Below are 16,446 nucleotides of genomic sequence, written 5' to 3' on the forward strand. Positions count from 1 at the left end.
TAATAAAAGACTTAAATCGAATTTCTTTGTTTTCCTGATACTTCATCTCTTTGAAAACTGAATACTTCTCTGTCAATCAATACATCAATTCGTTAAAATACTAATACTTCATACCTGTTACCCAATTTTAAATGTTTCTTTCAACACCTCAGTCTTATTAGATTAGAATTATTATATTTTATTTATCATTTTGTTATTTAAGTTCCTTATTATAATTAAGTTACCTGGTTGGAATACTCCATACCTGTTACCTAATTATTATGTGTTATATTCTACACCTCACTTGTATTATTATCACCTCATATTTTTGTATAATTTTATTGAAAAGTTTCTCCTTTTTTTATTTTATAGATAGTGTTTGCTATGCCATACGATAATCCAGTGCCAGGTTATGGTAACAATGTTGTTAATACTTTGCGTTTGTGGTCTGCCAAATCTCCAATAGAGTTCAATTTGAAGTTTTGTAAGTAATCATTTCTGATCTTTTTAACGTTCTACTTCTATTTATACTATACTAGTTCCTATTCATTTTCAATATCCCTACCTTGCCAACTTTTTACAGTATTTGACATTAGTATTCTCATTGCTGTCATAATTTGTAATAATTACTTTTCTTGTTGAAATTTTCATAATCGTATTATTTTGGTCTCATTCAACGTTATGCATTATTTTTCTAAATCTTGTAATTATAATAAAAATATCAATATAAATATTGCAATCACTCTTACTTTGATCTTTGGTGAATATATTAACGGATTTCTACCACGATTCCTATTTCATCCCATATAAATTGTTATCTTTAAATGTTAGTGGATTTAATTTTTATAATTTTCCAACTTATAATTATTTTGTTGTAAGAGGTTATTTTTTGTTGCAGTCAACGACTAAATCTTGTAATTATAATAAAAATATCAATATAAATATTGCAATCACTCTTACTTTGATCTTTGGTGAATATATTAACGGATTTCTACCACGATTTCTATTTCATCCCATATAAATTGTTATCTTTAAATGTTAGTGGATTTAATTTTTATAATTTTCCAACTTATAATTATTTTGTTGTAAGAGGTTATTTTTTGTTGCAGTCAACGACGGTGACTACATTCAGGCTGTTCTTGACAGAAACTTAGCCGAGAACATCTCAAGAGTTCTCTACCCGAACGATAACTTCTTCGAAGGTAAAGAACTGCGTTTGAAGCAAGAGTATTTCATGTGTGCTGCTACTTTGCAGGTTAGAACGATTTGCTATCTTTCGCTAATTCATCTCTTTTCATGTATTCATTTAAAAACTTATCGATCATGCCTCTTCTATTGACATTGCTAGTTCAGTTTTGGTAGTTTGGTTTTTTTTGGTTTACAGTGATTTTTTCAATCTAGAGGCGTATTCAGTGACATAATTGACTAATACTTTGGTAAGAAGGAACCACAAGCCATTTTCTAATCAATCTTTTGACTTGATCCCAAAGTACATATCAATTGATAGGTTTAGTTGTTAAATTCAATATAGTGCCATGATAATCTCCTTAAATAATTGCTGTGAGTTATTAGAAAATTGATTTTTGAGAATATATTGTTTTCAGATTGGATTTGTATTACCTTGGCACACTTTGTCTTCTAAAACTTTTTCTTCATGTTTTTATTTAATTCAGTTTGGAAAATTTGTGTGGAATTCGTTATTAGAATCTCGCAGTTCATTCAAAGGTACTTCACAATTCTATCATTTTTATTGGGGATCCGTCCCCAATATACAACTAACAATCTATGATACTCAAATTTGGCAAGTGTAATACTAAAACGATTGAAAAATGTCTCTCATGCATTTAAAACCGACTTTTAGTATCTTCGACAAAATTTGGGGTATGATCATGGTAGTAACAAGAAAAGTACTTCAACTATTTGCTCAGATTGTATAGTCTGTTTATTTTGTTTCGTAGGACATTATCAGAAGATACAAATCGTCCAAATTTGGCTGCCGTGAAGCTAACAGAACCACATTCGATCTGTTCCCCGAGAAAGTTGCTATTCAGCTGAACGATACTCATCCTTCCTTGGCTATTCCCGAACTTATGAGACTGCTCATTGATGTGGAGAGACTGCCATGGGAAAAGGTTTGTTTATTCTCATAAATAGTTGTCAGAGTCTATAATTTGCTATGCCCTTACTCAATGACCGACATTTTACTCTTAATTCATAAATCATAGTTTGATCCATTTGTAAATAAACTTCAGCGACTTTCAAAAAGAGAATGTTCTCAAAAGATAATAATAGTTCATTTGTTTAATTGAGATACAATAATAGCATTTTCAAACAGAATATTACTCTCCCATGAGCTTAACTTTTGAAACGATGTTTTCTTATTGACCTTGTTGATAAATTATCTCAAACAAGATGAAGAGAAATATTAAATTGTCTGTCGTAATCATGAAAATGAAAATTTCCATGCTCTATTTGAGTAATAATTTTGTTAAATTGGCTTGCTTCGTAAATTCATTTATCCAACTGGATGTTTTCAATTTTGTGTCAATATTATTGAGTTATCATTTATTTATTTATTTGAAAATTTACATATTTGAGGGCACCAGGAACTGAATCCCATTATTGCCCTCATAACACACATTGAGCTTACAATTTGAAAAAACAATACATTAAAATGAAAATAAAATAACTTAACTAATATACTATTGAGTTTTAGAAAAAAACAAAATAGAAAACCTTGCAAATATGAAACTTATAGTATAGCAGATAAAAGAAGAATAACTAAGTATGTAACTAATACTGAAGAATTCAAGAAGAAAAGAAAAAAGAAACACAGAAAAGAGAATTATGGAAACTTTGCAAATATGAAACTTATAGATAAAAACACTAATATATTATGTAATACATAGGAAAGAAAAAAAGAAAAAAAAGACTAAACTCAACAAACATAAATCTTATTCAAGTCCCGCCTGAACACACTGTCTGAATAAAAAAAATCAAACATACTCCAACATATTCCAACACATATTCCAACATACTCCGGACCAATGACACATAAACAGTACATATTGCATCAAGGTTATTGAAATTAGCTGTATTCCTCATAAAAAAACCTATCATTTTATTGACTCTAGCTATGCTATAGTCTATGTGCACCTCATCTCAGGCAATTCCTAATTTGTGATATCATCTCAAGCAATTCATCATTTGTGATAATGCATTTAAATGTCGAATTTCCACGTAGATTTCGGTCAAAATATATCATTATCTTGTCTTAGTAGGTTAGTAAATATGATGCTCAACCTGGTTGAGTTGCGCTTGTGGAATGTTTTCAGCTCACACTTGTAAGTTTTTAACTTGAAAAATCTAGCTACGTATCCTTATTGTTACAATTTCCCCCGATTTTCAGGCGTGGGAGATCACAGTGAAGACTTGTGCTTACACCAACCACACTGTTCTGCCCGAGGCTCTTGAAAGATGGCCTTGTGCCATGCTAGAGTACATCCTTCCACGACACATGCAGATCATCTATCACATCAACTTCCTTCATCTACAGGTAAATAAATATTCATCAATTATATATTTTTTTATTTAGAATACCTAGAAAATAAATGTAAACTTGTCGTCTTTTTGTAAAAGAAGTTATTTAAGTTATACTGTTTTATCAATCATCTCTTGTTTTTCTGATAATTATTTAAAGCATGATGATTTTAGAGCTTCATTTTTAAAATCGATGGTCAGTTTTGTTGACGTTGACTTATGAAACACAATCAAATATTTGATTCACTTACCTTATCGCAGACTAATTTCTTTGCCTTTAAAAAGAAGCTATCCTTCGCTCTTTTACCATACTCTCAGTCTTTTGTATTTTAAGCAGAGTTTAGTTATTAATAATGTATATTCTATCATTTAGGAAAAATACCCAACTCCGCTTATTAAACAGTATTCTCATTTCATTTTATTGTATATATGTTTTATTAATTTCCCATTGCCTTCTCATACATAGCAACGTTTCTATAGTAATAGCGATGCCGATTCTCTGCATTAATTAATCATATTTCTACACTGTCAAAAACATAACTGGCACCGTTGTGGACCTAGTAAAGGATAGTACCACCGGCTTTGTCGAATGATAGACAAGGATAGCAAAACCAAAGTTGATCAAATACTGTCATTATAACGTGAACCTCACTATAGTTTGGTGTAGCATTTTTCGGTTTTGAGAATAAGATTGAGATTAAAAATGCTTTGGAGAGGAGTTTTTCAAATCAAACTGTCATTCCACTGTCAGAAGAGATCAAATCATTAATATTTTTGTACATAGCCTACTTCTTAGTATTCTCATAAAATCTTAACTATAGTGAAATTCACATTTCAAAATCAGTGGAAATGATAAATAGGCATAGTTGCCACGTTTATTTTGCCACTGCCTTCTATGATAGATACCTGTGATTAAAGTCATCCTGGTATGTCTGATATAATATTGTTGATTCTTTTTAATAATTATCAATTATTGTATGTCAAATATATTGTGGGTCTACTATATTCACCAAGGCATTAAGACTAAGACTATACCCTAATATCAAGACTAAATCTCCTCATGATTCAATAATAAATTTTTATAATAGAGATTAAATAATATTCTTTGTATGTCCTAAAAACGATTTGGCAACGGTGCCAATTAATAATCATTGAGGTGCGGAATTGGAAAAGGATGGAGCTATTTGCTTTGTCTAATGACAGACAAGGATAGCAAACCAAAATTTCAATTAGGTGCTGACTTGAAACGTAAATCTCGTCACTACAGTAACATTACTAGTTTGAAATCTTTTTGCGCTATTTGTGAGTCAAAATTGACCGTTATTTTTGTGTGTTAACAGGAAGTGCAGAAGCAGTTCCCTGGTGACCTTGACAGAATGAGAAGGATGTCCCTGATCGAAGAGGAGGGGGAGAAGAGGGTGAACATGGCGCATCTTTCCATTGTCGGATCTCATGCCGTCAACGGTGTTGCCCGCATTCATTCTGAAATCATCAAAAATGATATGTAAGCAATTTTGCCAATAATATATTTATTTCCGTAATGATACAAGCAATACAGACACTTGTGCAAGTACAATAAACAATAGAATATCAATTATACAATACATGATAATGAAGAATGCTGAAATAACTTGAAATCACTATCGGCATATGTGAACAAAATAAAAAATGATATAATATGAAAATCATTTGGGTGTGGCCACACAGAGCAATCTGCTATCCCATGGGTCTCTATATATCTATACCTAGATTACATATTTTAGATATAGATAGCATACAAACATATAGGATCGCTGATCGCTCTGTGTGGCCGCACTTTTGGGTTTTAGCGTCCATTTCTCGTCATTGACTGTTTCTCAATTGATAGGCATAGAAGAAAGAATAATCAATTCAAGATAAGATGAAGGATTGCAAAATGCTGACACTGTATTTATAAAAAAATCATTATTTATTTCTAAATGAATGGATATTTCTGAAATAATTCATGGTTTACATTTAAGATAATTTTTACCTCTTAATTATATACCAATAACCAATACCAATACGCTACCAATAACCTTCATAATATTCTCGATAAATTTTTTGCAGCTTCAAAGATTTCTTCGAGATGACTCCAGAGAAGTTCCAAAACAAGACCAACGGTATTACTCCAAGGAGATGGCTGCTTCTGTGTAACCCAAGCTTGTCTGATCTTATCGCTGAGGTATTTTTGTCATTGAATCATTGAAGTATAAAACATCTGCAAAACTATCTGTAAAAATCAACCATTATTGCAATAATATTTGTTAAATAGTATAATGAGCGTATTGTGCTAAATGCAAGCATTATTTCATTTTAATCAGTCGGCGTGAATAAATTTTGTGATTATAGAGTAACTATATTGTGAGGTGACTATAACTTGAGTAAAACTATCAGAGGTTATACAAATCTCAGTGATTTCGACTGCTCCCTTCCATTACAAAGCTTGTGTCAGCCTGTAAACGATGTTATAATTGGGTAGGAATATTTAATCAAATCCTGGAATATTGTATTAGGTACTGTTTATGAGAAGTAATAAATATTTAGTTCTAATTAACTATTACTAAGAGTGTGAATTGAATAAGTTTATAAGTTTTTATTGAAAAAGCAGCGAGTGGATGAAAAAAATTGTAGTTTGTTGTCGAGAAATCTCCAACACTTTTACATCAGACTGTGGCCTTTCACTTGGTAAGCATTTTATTGATATTTACTGATCCCAACGTAGATACACTCTCAGTATACTAATGTTAATTTTTGTAGAACAGAAATGGGTGGAAATTGAAAATATTAATTTTCATAAATATTTTCTTGTTATAGAAAATTGGTAACGAATGGATCACTCATTTGGATGAACTGACAAAATTGAAGCCCTTGGCTAAGGATCCAAACTTCCAACGCGCCGTTCAGAAAGTGAAGGCTGAGAACAAGTTGAAGCTGGCAGAGCTCCTGGAGAAAGATTACAAAGTCAAAATCAATCCATCTTCCATGTTCGATATCCAGGTTAGTCACTTATGAAAAACCTTGGGTCTACATTGTATTTAAGAAATCTTGTTTAATTATTACTGCCCGCTCCTCTGACTATTATAATACTCAAAATCACGCTCCCGGTGGTTTAGACCACCTAAAAACGAGGTCTTTTGATCTCAGCTTTATCATCCTCATGATCATCCCATGATCCCATCTCATGATCATAATGTCACGATGAAGATGTCAAAATAATGTCTCAACATCACGAAGGCAAAAATGTATTTTGTTATTTGTATCTATTGAACACTGAAAATAGTTTTAATTTGAAATCATCATCATCATCTTTAGCATTCTTTCTATTACCCACAATTCCAGATCTTATTTAGGCTTCAAGATTATAAAAAAACATGAAATCAATCTCTTTATTTTATGTAACTCATGTGGATGTTTCAAACGAAATATTAATTTTCTTAATCCTTTCCATTTACTGTATTTATATGTTACCTATTAAATGTATTCACCTCCATTAGATGTACATGCATTTACTCTCTCCTCGAACACAACGAAATAGATCTTTTCTGTGATGTTCTAATTATTTTGCATTGCAGGTGAAACGTATCCACGAGTACAAACGTCAACTGCTCAACTGCCTGCATATCATTACCCTGTACAATCGCATTAAGCGCAACCCCACTGCCAAGTTTGTGCCACGTACCATCATGATCGGAGGAAAGGTACGTATCAAACTGATTACTTCTCTAAACTTCACTAAGTTTTGGTTTGGTTATTGATTTTTAAAGTATTTTCCAGTTTATTCTATAGTTTCAAATGTTGTGACACCGGACTTCCCCAGCATGAACCTTGATAAATACTACATTAGAACTTAATTCATCCGAATTAATTGGGAACAGGCCTCAACCAGTAAACCAGAAATTCGGATGGTTGAATTTTTTAAAGTAAATGATAGCTTGATAAGAATAAATACCACGGAAACTTAATAAATTATGCAATACTCTTTATATCTTAGTACCGTCTTGATTAGAAATACAACATAATATGATTAATTGCTAATTAATATGATAATTGCGATTAATATGATAGATTGCTGTGAGTGGATTTTCCAAAAACAGCAACTTCGAAAAACAATTATTTCTTTGTCAATTCCACTTTATTAATAAATTTGTTGGTTTCAACACAAAACTGCAGTCATGTAGATTGACTCATAGAGTGCAATTTCCAAAGAAATTAGTGTTTTACTATTATGGAAAAGTACCACAATATATATTCAACAATTTTAACTGCAAGTCTCTTGTCATTTCCTGCTGATCTTTACACTCTCTCGAAAATGTTCATATAATCGAGCAATTTGGATGATTAGCTTGTCAAAAAATAATTTTATTTTTTCCATGTATTCCTGATTTTTCCTTTTTTCTGGATTGACATACAGTAGGCCTATTTAGATTATTTTTGCTATAGACTAGTGATGTTTATTTGCAGAATACTAAAGAATTATTCTCTCAAAATCTACATAATATAGTATGGAAAATAAGTTTATCTGGTTTACATAATGTGTAACAAAATAAGATTTCAGTCCGACATTAAAAAATATCTGGGTCTTCTAAAACCATGCGTTCCTAGTATAAACACTTTACATAACATGGGTTTAGTTGAACTGCTCCTCATAACATGGGTTTAGTTGAACTGCTCCCACTAATTATTATTATACTAATATTCAGATTGATAGTCACGATCTACTTCCCAACAATAGTTAGCGTCTGTTGGAGCATTTGTATGATATGAGTGTGTTGATTGTAGGCAGCCCCTGGCTACTACATGGCTAAGAAGATCATCAAGCTGATCTGCTCGGTGGGCAATGTGGTCAACAACGACCCGATCGTCGGCGACAAGCTCAAGGTCATCTACCTGGAGAACTACCGCGTCACCCTCGCCGAGAAGATCATCCCAGCTGCCGACCTCAGCGAGCAGATATCCACTGCTGGAACCGAGGCCTCCGGCACTGGAAACATGAAATTTCAGGTTCGTCAATCATTTTCAAGCTATACAATTAATAGGTCGTTGATATTTTATATTCAATTCAATTTATTTTATTAACATGGGGGAGGGCATACTCCCTGATAGGAATACCCTATGCGAGTGTGAAGAAATTCAGGATCCAGAACATCTATTGACTTGCAGTATGCTCTAAGAAGCATGTGCTTTGGAGGACGTAATATTGGCTAATGACAAAGCCGTAATGGCGGCTAGTCACTGGAAATCCAGTATATTGATATAATGTTCAAGATTTGTTACATTTTTAGTCTGACCTGTACACGGAAACGATTAACACTTGAATTAATTCAGTACTTATTTTGTGTACATAACACAATTCTCTAGTTATTTAAGTTATTGAGTTTATCACATGATAACTTCGTGGGAACGGATATCTAGGACTTACTAATATTATCAAGTCATATTGTATTTTATAACGTATTGTAAAATTTGCATATAAGATATCCAAGGTCTAGAGGTCTGAAGCGTCGGAACTCTAGTTCAAGAAATCTATATTTTTGCTCTTGTTGAATCTGTCATGTTCGACTGTCATTCAGTCTTGCATTTATTAGTTTCACACTCATTATCCAAGTACAAGACATTTTATGTGAGAAAAATAACAAAAAATCGTTACAGAGGTTTGGCTTGATACCTCTTTTTCCACCTTATAAAACCAGTCACACACACCTGTCATCCAGCGTTCCAATTTTACTCGGATCTTAGAGGCAGCAAACTGTATGACAGCAAAATAGACAACAGATCCGAATGTGACGAGCCCCACCTGTTCGTCAGTTCATATGACCCGTTCTACCGTCAGCATTTTCATCAATTACATCGTGGTTCCATTATTTAAATACTATGTTCATATCTCACACTATCAATGTTGAAATTTTTATCGATTGCTTAATTGATTTCGAAATTAATTATATTTCTGTAAGATTCGAAAGAATAGAATTGCATTTGAATTGAATGACAGGTAACTTACAAGTAAATTGTATCAAATATTGAAGATTTATTCGAAATTTCAGTCAACCAACTGCTAATAAAATATACATTGAAAGCTTTATAAATATAACTGAGGACTTCTGCTACTGCAAATATTTACAGAAAAACTAAATAGCAATAGAAATAATTTTATTCTTTTCTTCGTTTCCTTCTGCTATTTAGTTTTTCGGTCAATATTTGCATTAGAAGAAGTCCTTAGTTCTATTTATATAGCTTTATTGGATATATTTGAAATAATCAATTAGAAATTGATTTAAATTGATAGAAATGGATTTATTAAAAATTACACTTAACCAACTGCTGGAATATTATTGCTGTATAATTATATTTATATATTTGGAATAATTATTATTCCAAATAACTAATGAAAGCTTTATAAATAGAACTGAGGACTTCTGCTACTGCAAATATTGACCGAAGAACTAAATAGCAGAAGAAAATAATCTTTCTTTCGTTTCCTTAGTTCTATTTACATAGCTTTCATTGGAATTTGAAATACGGTAATTATTATTATTCAGTAATAACTTGTACCATCTAGTTTCTATTATTTTTTTGAAAATACTTGTCTAGAATGAAGTGTTTCTGTTTTGTTCAGTTGAACGGTTCTCTGACAATTGGTACCCTCGATGGAGCCAACGTGGAAATGGCCGAGGAAATGGGTCGTGAGAACATCTTCATCTTCGGAATGACAGTCGATGAGGTGGAGGACCTGAAGAAAACCGGCTACGATGCCATGAAGTACTACAACTCCAACCCAGAACTGAAGCAGTGCATCGACCAGATTCAGAATGGATTCTTCAGCGGTGGCAATCCCGACGAGTTCAAGGATATTGCTGATGTCCTGCTCAAATACGACAGGTATGCCAGTGATCAAGTCACTTAATGTTGACAGATATAAATCAAACTGAACTACTTTTTCACAGAATGCTCCTAAACATTTATTATCTTTTAAATCTATGTAAAGATATAATCGTCCATTCGATTTTATAGTGTCCTAGAAACCAGTCTTTATCTCTAGATACTGTTCTAGATATAGTCGACAATTAGTTGCTAACTAGCCTGTTATTATTAAATCATCAATAATTTTATTCAACAAGTCAATTGGAAATATTTATTGAATGTTATAGATGGAAATATGATATTGAAATATTGTTAAATTGGTTTGGAATGGATCATAAAAAATTAATTGAATTTCTAATTATTATATATTATACTGTACTATCAAATACTCTGAAAACTCATATTATAAATAATATCTTCTACCTATATAAATAGTGGTATTTTATTTGAAAATTAACGTCTACTAAACAGTATCCGAGTACTGTATACTGTATTCACACACTATGTAAAAATTCAACACTATGTGTGTTATTTTTCATGGTATTATACAATAATTGATTATTGTTTCCTGTTAAAATGCTCATGAATGTCTCTGTTACAGATTCTATCTATTGGCCGACTATGATGCATACATCAAAGCTCAAGATAAAGTCAGTGAGGTGTACATGGTAAGCTGCCGTCATTTCGTTTTCTCATAGAATTTTAAAATTTTGCATCAAAAGCTTTTCTTCCTATGTTTTTTATTAATCCACCCTGTTATTAATCTTGCATGAGATTTTTTTACTCAGGGTTTACTTCCATCTTTAAAATGTATTTTTTAAAGTTATTTTTCTTAGAAAACTAAAAGCAAGTTCTTGATTACGAAATATTTCCATCAAACAATACTCGTATACTATTACAACTTTAAATTCCCTTGATCAACTGCGTTTGTAATATTCATGATGATGGCAGACGACTTGAAGGCCAATGCTGAAGAAAATTTATCAAGTGTTTATATTATTTTTTGTTGTTTTTGAAATGTCAATTAATATTTTTGAATTAATTATTCATGATCAATTGGATCTAATATAGTATTGGATTTAATATATATTCATTGTCATACTTGATCAATTTTAATTTATTTCAATTTATTTAAAACACACAAAACAATACAAAACAAAATTACAAAGAATTACGAAACAAATAAAACACAATAAAATGTTACAAATATAAAAAACCATGGGCTTTGTGGTTGGGTGTGTTGGAGAAGAGAAAAAAGAGAGGAAGATACCTAGCCAACTATGGTTTCCCATGTAATAGGCAGGCAAAGAAGAGAAGAGAAGTAATGAGGAAAAATGGAAGGGAGAAATGGGGGGAAGGAAGAAAACAGAGGAATAGATACTCAAAATAAAGGTAAGTGAGTCCACTGAAAAATGAAAAAACTGAAGAAAAAACAATGCTGGAGCAGAAATCTTGAGTCATATATCTAAATGGAAGAAGAAATTACTGTATGTCCAGTTTTTTATATCCAGTTTAATTTTTCCGCTGATCTTATTGTCCATGAGCAAGTGATTTGGAATGAGGTTTATTATTTTAGTACCTATGCAGATTAACTGCCTCCTTATACATTACATTTATTACATTCCTTAATCACAACATCAAATTAATGATTGGGAGAGAATCAACAGGATAAACCCAAAACTGTTCCTCTCCCTAATTTTGATAAAAATAGTTCAAATGAGGTTATGAAAACACTTTTATGAAGATCACAAAAATTTACAGTCCAAATATACATTATACTAAAAAATTTGTATCTCGGTTGATCAGAAAGATGAAACAAATTATTATTACACTTGAAAGTGCATAATATTCGTGATGCATATAGGTTATAATTACATAGGTTACTTATTGTTATAGGTTACATATTTGTTAGCAGTGGCCCTTAGATTATAATAATTAAGTGTAGAGTTTATTGTGAGAGGAAAATCAGATCTATATTTTATTAAGTACTCAATTACGGTTTTTATGTATAATTGACGTATAGTCATGACCTCAAAATCACTAAAAACCATATCCGTTGGATAGAGCCTGGGTTTGCTAAATATAGTTTTAATTATCAGTTCTTGTGCTACAAATAATTCAGCAATATGACAGTTGAAACAACCTCCCCAAACAACTATGCCATACTGCAGAATTGACTTGACTAGAGCATGATACATCATTTTCAGGTGGTTCTTATTAAGAATTCTGTTAACTTGGTAACATTTAAAAGATAAATATCTAATTTTTCTACATATGTATTTAATATGAACATCTCATTTAAGGTTTTCATCAATTATGATTCCCAAGTACTTAGTATTATTGACTTTTTTAATGGTGGGACAATCTCATTTACCCAAGTTTAAATTGCACTAGGAATGGAGTCTCAAATCTTGATTCTCGTTAGGCTGCCCTACTCTTTTTGCAGAGAAAGTTATGTAATTAGTTTTTTCAATATTTAAACTTGAGGTATTCTTATCTAACCACTTCTTAATTAAAAGCATATTATTTTCAGCTATGGTATGAACTTCATTCCATGAATTACCGTGAAAAATAGCTGCAGTATCATCTGCAAAGGATATCACAGTTGAGTTTAGAAGTCTTAAATTTAAAAAGTCATTTACATAGAGTATGAAAAGGATGGGAGAAAGTACAGTACCTTGAGGAAGACCATAAGAAGTTAAGTTAGTTACACTAGATTGATCATTTATGGTTAGGGACTGGGTTCTATTACTCAGATAGCTTTTGAACAATTTAAGCGAGACTCCTCTGAAACCATAGGACTCCAGTTTATTGAACAAAGTATTATGAGGTATTGTATCAAAAGCTTTGCGTATATCCAGGAAGACCGCAATAGTTTTCTTATTGGAGTATCAAATTTAATGATTATGAAAATGATCAGGAAATTAATTATCCCTCAAGTAAGAAATTATACCTCTTACTTTCCTATTGAAGCTTACTATATCTTTGTACCACATTCAAGTTGACTATTAGAAACATTGACTGACTTACTAATAACGTCTGTTGATGATAGGATGCGTCGAAATGGGCAGAAATGGCGATCATGAATATCGCCTCGGCCGGCAAGTTCTCTTCGGACCGAACAATCGCTGAGTACGCCCGGGAGATCTGGGACATCGAGCCATCCTGGGAGAAGTTACCCGCGCCACATGAGCCTCGTGAAGCTTAATTCTAACCATGCAATCCCACAACACATCAGTAGAATTATTTATCAAACACTGTAAACTGTTGAAAGAAAAAGACTAAGAAATTGTCTTTCTAAGTATCAATAAATCTGTGGTTTTTGACAATTTCTTAGTCTTTTTCATTCAATATGAATAATTACCACAATATCAACTTCTCAACTACACGAAAAGTGACTGTAAACTGTCTTCCGATTTACTACGTTTCTTCCAACTTGAAAAGTGTATCATGTCACTCAAATCACTCCAATAATTCAGCCCATTATATTCTTCATAATCCTAACAAGAATTAAGTGTTACATAAAAAAAAATCAAGATACTTCGGTCTCTCATCATAGGAAAAAATGAATTTGTATGTCCATCTCTGTACTACAACTCTCACAGTATGAACTTAATGTAATTTAAACTGTTATATCAGTTTAATTTAATGTCAATATTAACTTATATATTTTTTTTATATTTTCTCAGTCTTAGTGAACTTAATATTGTGAAGACTGTTATAATCAGTTTGTTTTCAAGTATATATATATATAATTGTTTTTTTCAGTTTTATTATTGTTAACTGATGCCATTGTTTAATCATTTTGTGTGCCATAAAATTAGAGTGAACCTTATCAGAAGTTTAACTTGAACTAATCAATTCGAATTAGATGCCGAAAACAGGTAACAGAAAGTCATGATTCACAACTGGGCGCTATTCCTAGGACACTATACTGTAGTTGATATTTTTTTACTGAATTTAATTATCGTACCACCGAAAAATATTTCTATATATTTATAAAATTTAATTAGCTTTTAATTTGTGTGTTATTTGAATTTTATTTTATTTTAAACACAAATAAAAAGTTACATTAGATTTATAATCTTTTAAAAGTTTTCTGTGTAATTTTTATAACAATTTTCTTCAACTCTCCTGTTATTAGCTGTGCTCAATAGTTGCATTATAAACAATTTTGCTGGTTAATGTGTTGTTCTCACTTAATTTAAATTACTTAAATTTTTGCGTAATATATTGTAATTAAAATTTATTGATATTATGTACACTGTGTACATCCAACCTGTGAAATTGTATTTTGTCCATTTTTGAGATTTTCAACCAAATTAGAAATTTCTTTCAAAATCATATAAACATAAGAATTTGACTATTTTCATATGCATAATCACAATTTTAAAATAAAAATTAGAAACATAGCTGCCATCTTAAAAATAACTGCATTAGAAAGAATTTTAGTCATTTTTTTGTTTTTAGTTCAACAGATTTTAGAAAAAATTAGTTCAAATAAATGTTTATTTTTTAAAGTTTAGAACAATATTGAATGTTATCCATTTGAAAATGTATTTGTAGAATTTTAATCAATGTTATTGAAATATAATATTATGTTGGTTTTGATAAATGAAATATTTTAAAGTTGAATTATTTATATAATACTTCTAGTATGTGCCATATACATTAAACTATTTTTGAAATATAGTAATACATTGTAATAGTTTTATTTTTAAAGAAACTCCATTATTGTCTGCTTGTTCCAAAATAATGGATAACCTCTCCTAACACAATGCTTAAATTCTATTTTTTCTATTCTACATATATTTTAATACATGGAGCATCTCTCCATCTCTACAAATTTAGCTTATCAAGCACTTACTAATTTTCCGTTTAATTTTCTATCATCGATTTTTGTATTGTATTGCTAATTATCAATAGACATAGTAAATATAGTCAAGTGAATAGTGAATTTGACATAGAGAAAAACATTTAGAATAATGATGATTGTAGCTGACAGCTGTATCGTGGTACCTTTGCTATCTCGTTGGGCACGGCATCCTTAAAGAGATGGATATTCTATGGTTCACTCATGTATCATAGACATAGAAACTATTATCAAATGTGTCTTATAAGGCAGTCAGATTGAATAATAGCTATGTGAAAAATAGAAATCCACCTAGATTGTACAATATGATTTATATTAAATGATAAGTTCATTTTGAAAAGCTTGTATGGAAAATATTAGCATGTATATAATTTTTGTCAACAATGAATGCTGTTTTTTTAGAGCCTAGCCACACAGAGTCATCTGCGATCAGATTTCATTGGGAGGAAATAGATAAAGAATACCTTTCTGATCACAGATCGTTATTTGGTTGGATGGTCAAGTTACAGCTAAATTGTTTGATTTGAAAAACAGTTTTATTTGCCAACTCCACTTTTATCAATTTAATAACATGGAGTGGCCGTAGTCAAATGCTTTAGAAGCTGATTTGTAAACCAGAGGCCCGGGTTCGAATCCCGACTCTGGCTAGATATTTTTCTCGGGTCACTCCCGTGTTTCGGATGGACACGTTAAATCATCGGTCCCGGCTACCTCAAAGCAGTCGTTGAGTGACTGCCCCTGAAATCGATCAGGTGCAACCTGAAAACTCTGACACCAGACCTTAGCCAGCTAGGTAACTCGGCATTACTATTATTATTATTCCATGTTGGAAGCTGCTTTACTACTCAACCCTTGTGTTCCGCCCACCAAGGGAGAGTGACATGCTAATTAACTAGTAGTTCTGTGAACAGTAGACCTCACGCAGTATTCTCATCCATAAGTACCTGATTGAAACTATAGACCTTATGGAAATACAGCAATAGACTGGCTTCTCCACACATCTGTGTAATCACTACTTGTCAGCTGATTTATGATGAATAATTCTATAGTCTGATTTTTACTTTCCTTGCCCTATTACCATAGGTAAGGAAAGTATTACTTTCCGAAAAAATTAAGGTACCTACCCCAATTTCTAAATTTCTATACGTTTCAAGTTTCCCCTGAGTCCAAAAAAG

At 31.6% G+C, this 16,446-nt stretch overlaps 1 protein-coding gene across 1 annotated transcript in view; it reads left to right on the forward strand.

Annotated features, from left to right (window-relative positions):
- The window catches only part of LOC111048920 (glycogen phosphorylase), a 30,965-nt gene extending 15,871 nt beyond the window's left edge, over positions 1-15,094 (forward strand). The window contains exons 5-16 of the mRNA XM_039428383.1: positions 352-463; positions 1,089-1,234; positions 1,938-2,111; positions 3,389-3,535; positions 4,860-5,023; positions 5,608-5,722; positions 6,355-6,537; positions 7,113-7,238; positions 8,320-8,541; positions 10,154-10,416; positions 11,000-11,066; positions 13,451-15,094. Of these exons, the coding sequence (XP_039284317.1) occupies positions 352-463; positions 1,089-1,234; positions 1,938-2,111; positions 3,389-3,535; positions 4,860-5,023; positions 5,608-5,722; positions 6,355-6,537; positions 7,113-7,238; positions 8,320-8,541; positions 10,154-10,416; positions 11,000-11,066; positions 13,451-13,606 (1,875 nt within the window). The 3' untranslated portion in view covers positions 13,607-15,094. The remainder of the gene's footprint in view (positions 1-351; positions 464-1,088; positions 1,235-1,937; positions 2,112-3,388; positions 3,536-4,859; positions 5,024-5,607; positions 5,723-6,354; positions 6,538-7,112; positions 7,239-8,319; positions 8,542-10,153; positions 10,417-10,999; positions 11,067-13,450) is intronic.
- Positions 15,095-16,446: the final 1,352 nt, after the last annotated feature.

Source organism: Nilaparvata lugens, chromosome 5, assembly GCF_014356525.2.
Source record: "Nilaparvata lugens isolate BPH chromosome 5, ASM1435652v1, whole genome shotgun sequence".
Classification (NCBI taxonomy): domain Eukaryota; kingdom Metazoa; phylum Arthropoda; class Insecta; order Hemiptera; family Delphacidae; genus Nilaparvata; species Nilaparvata lugens.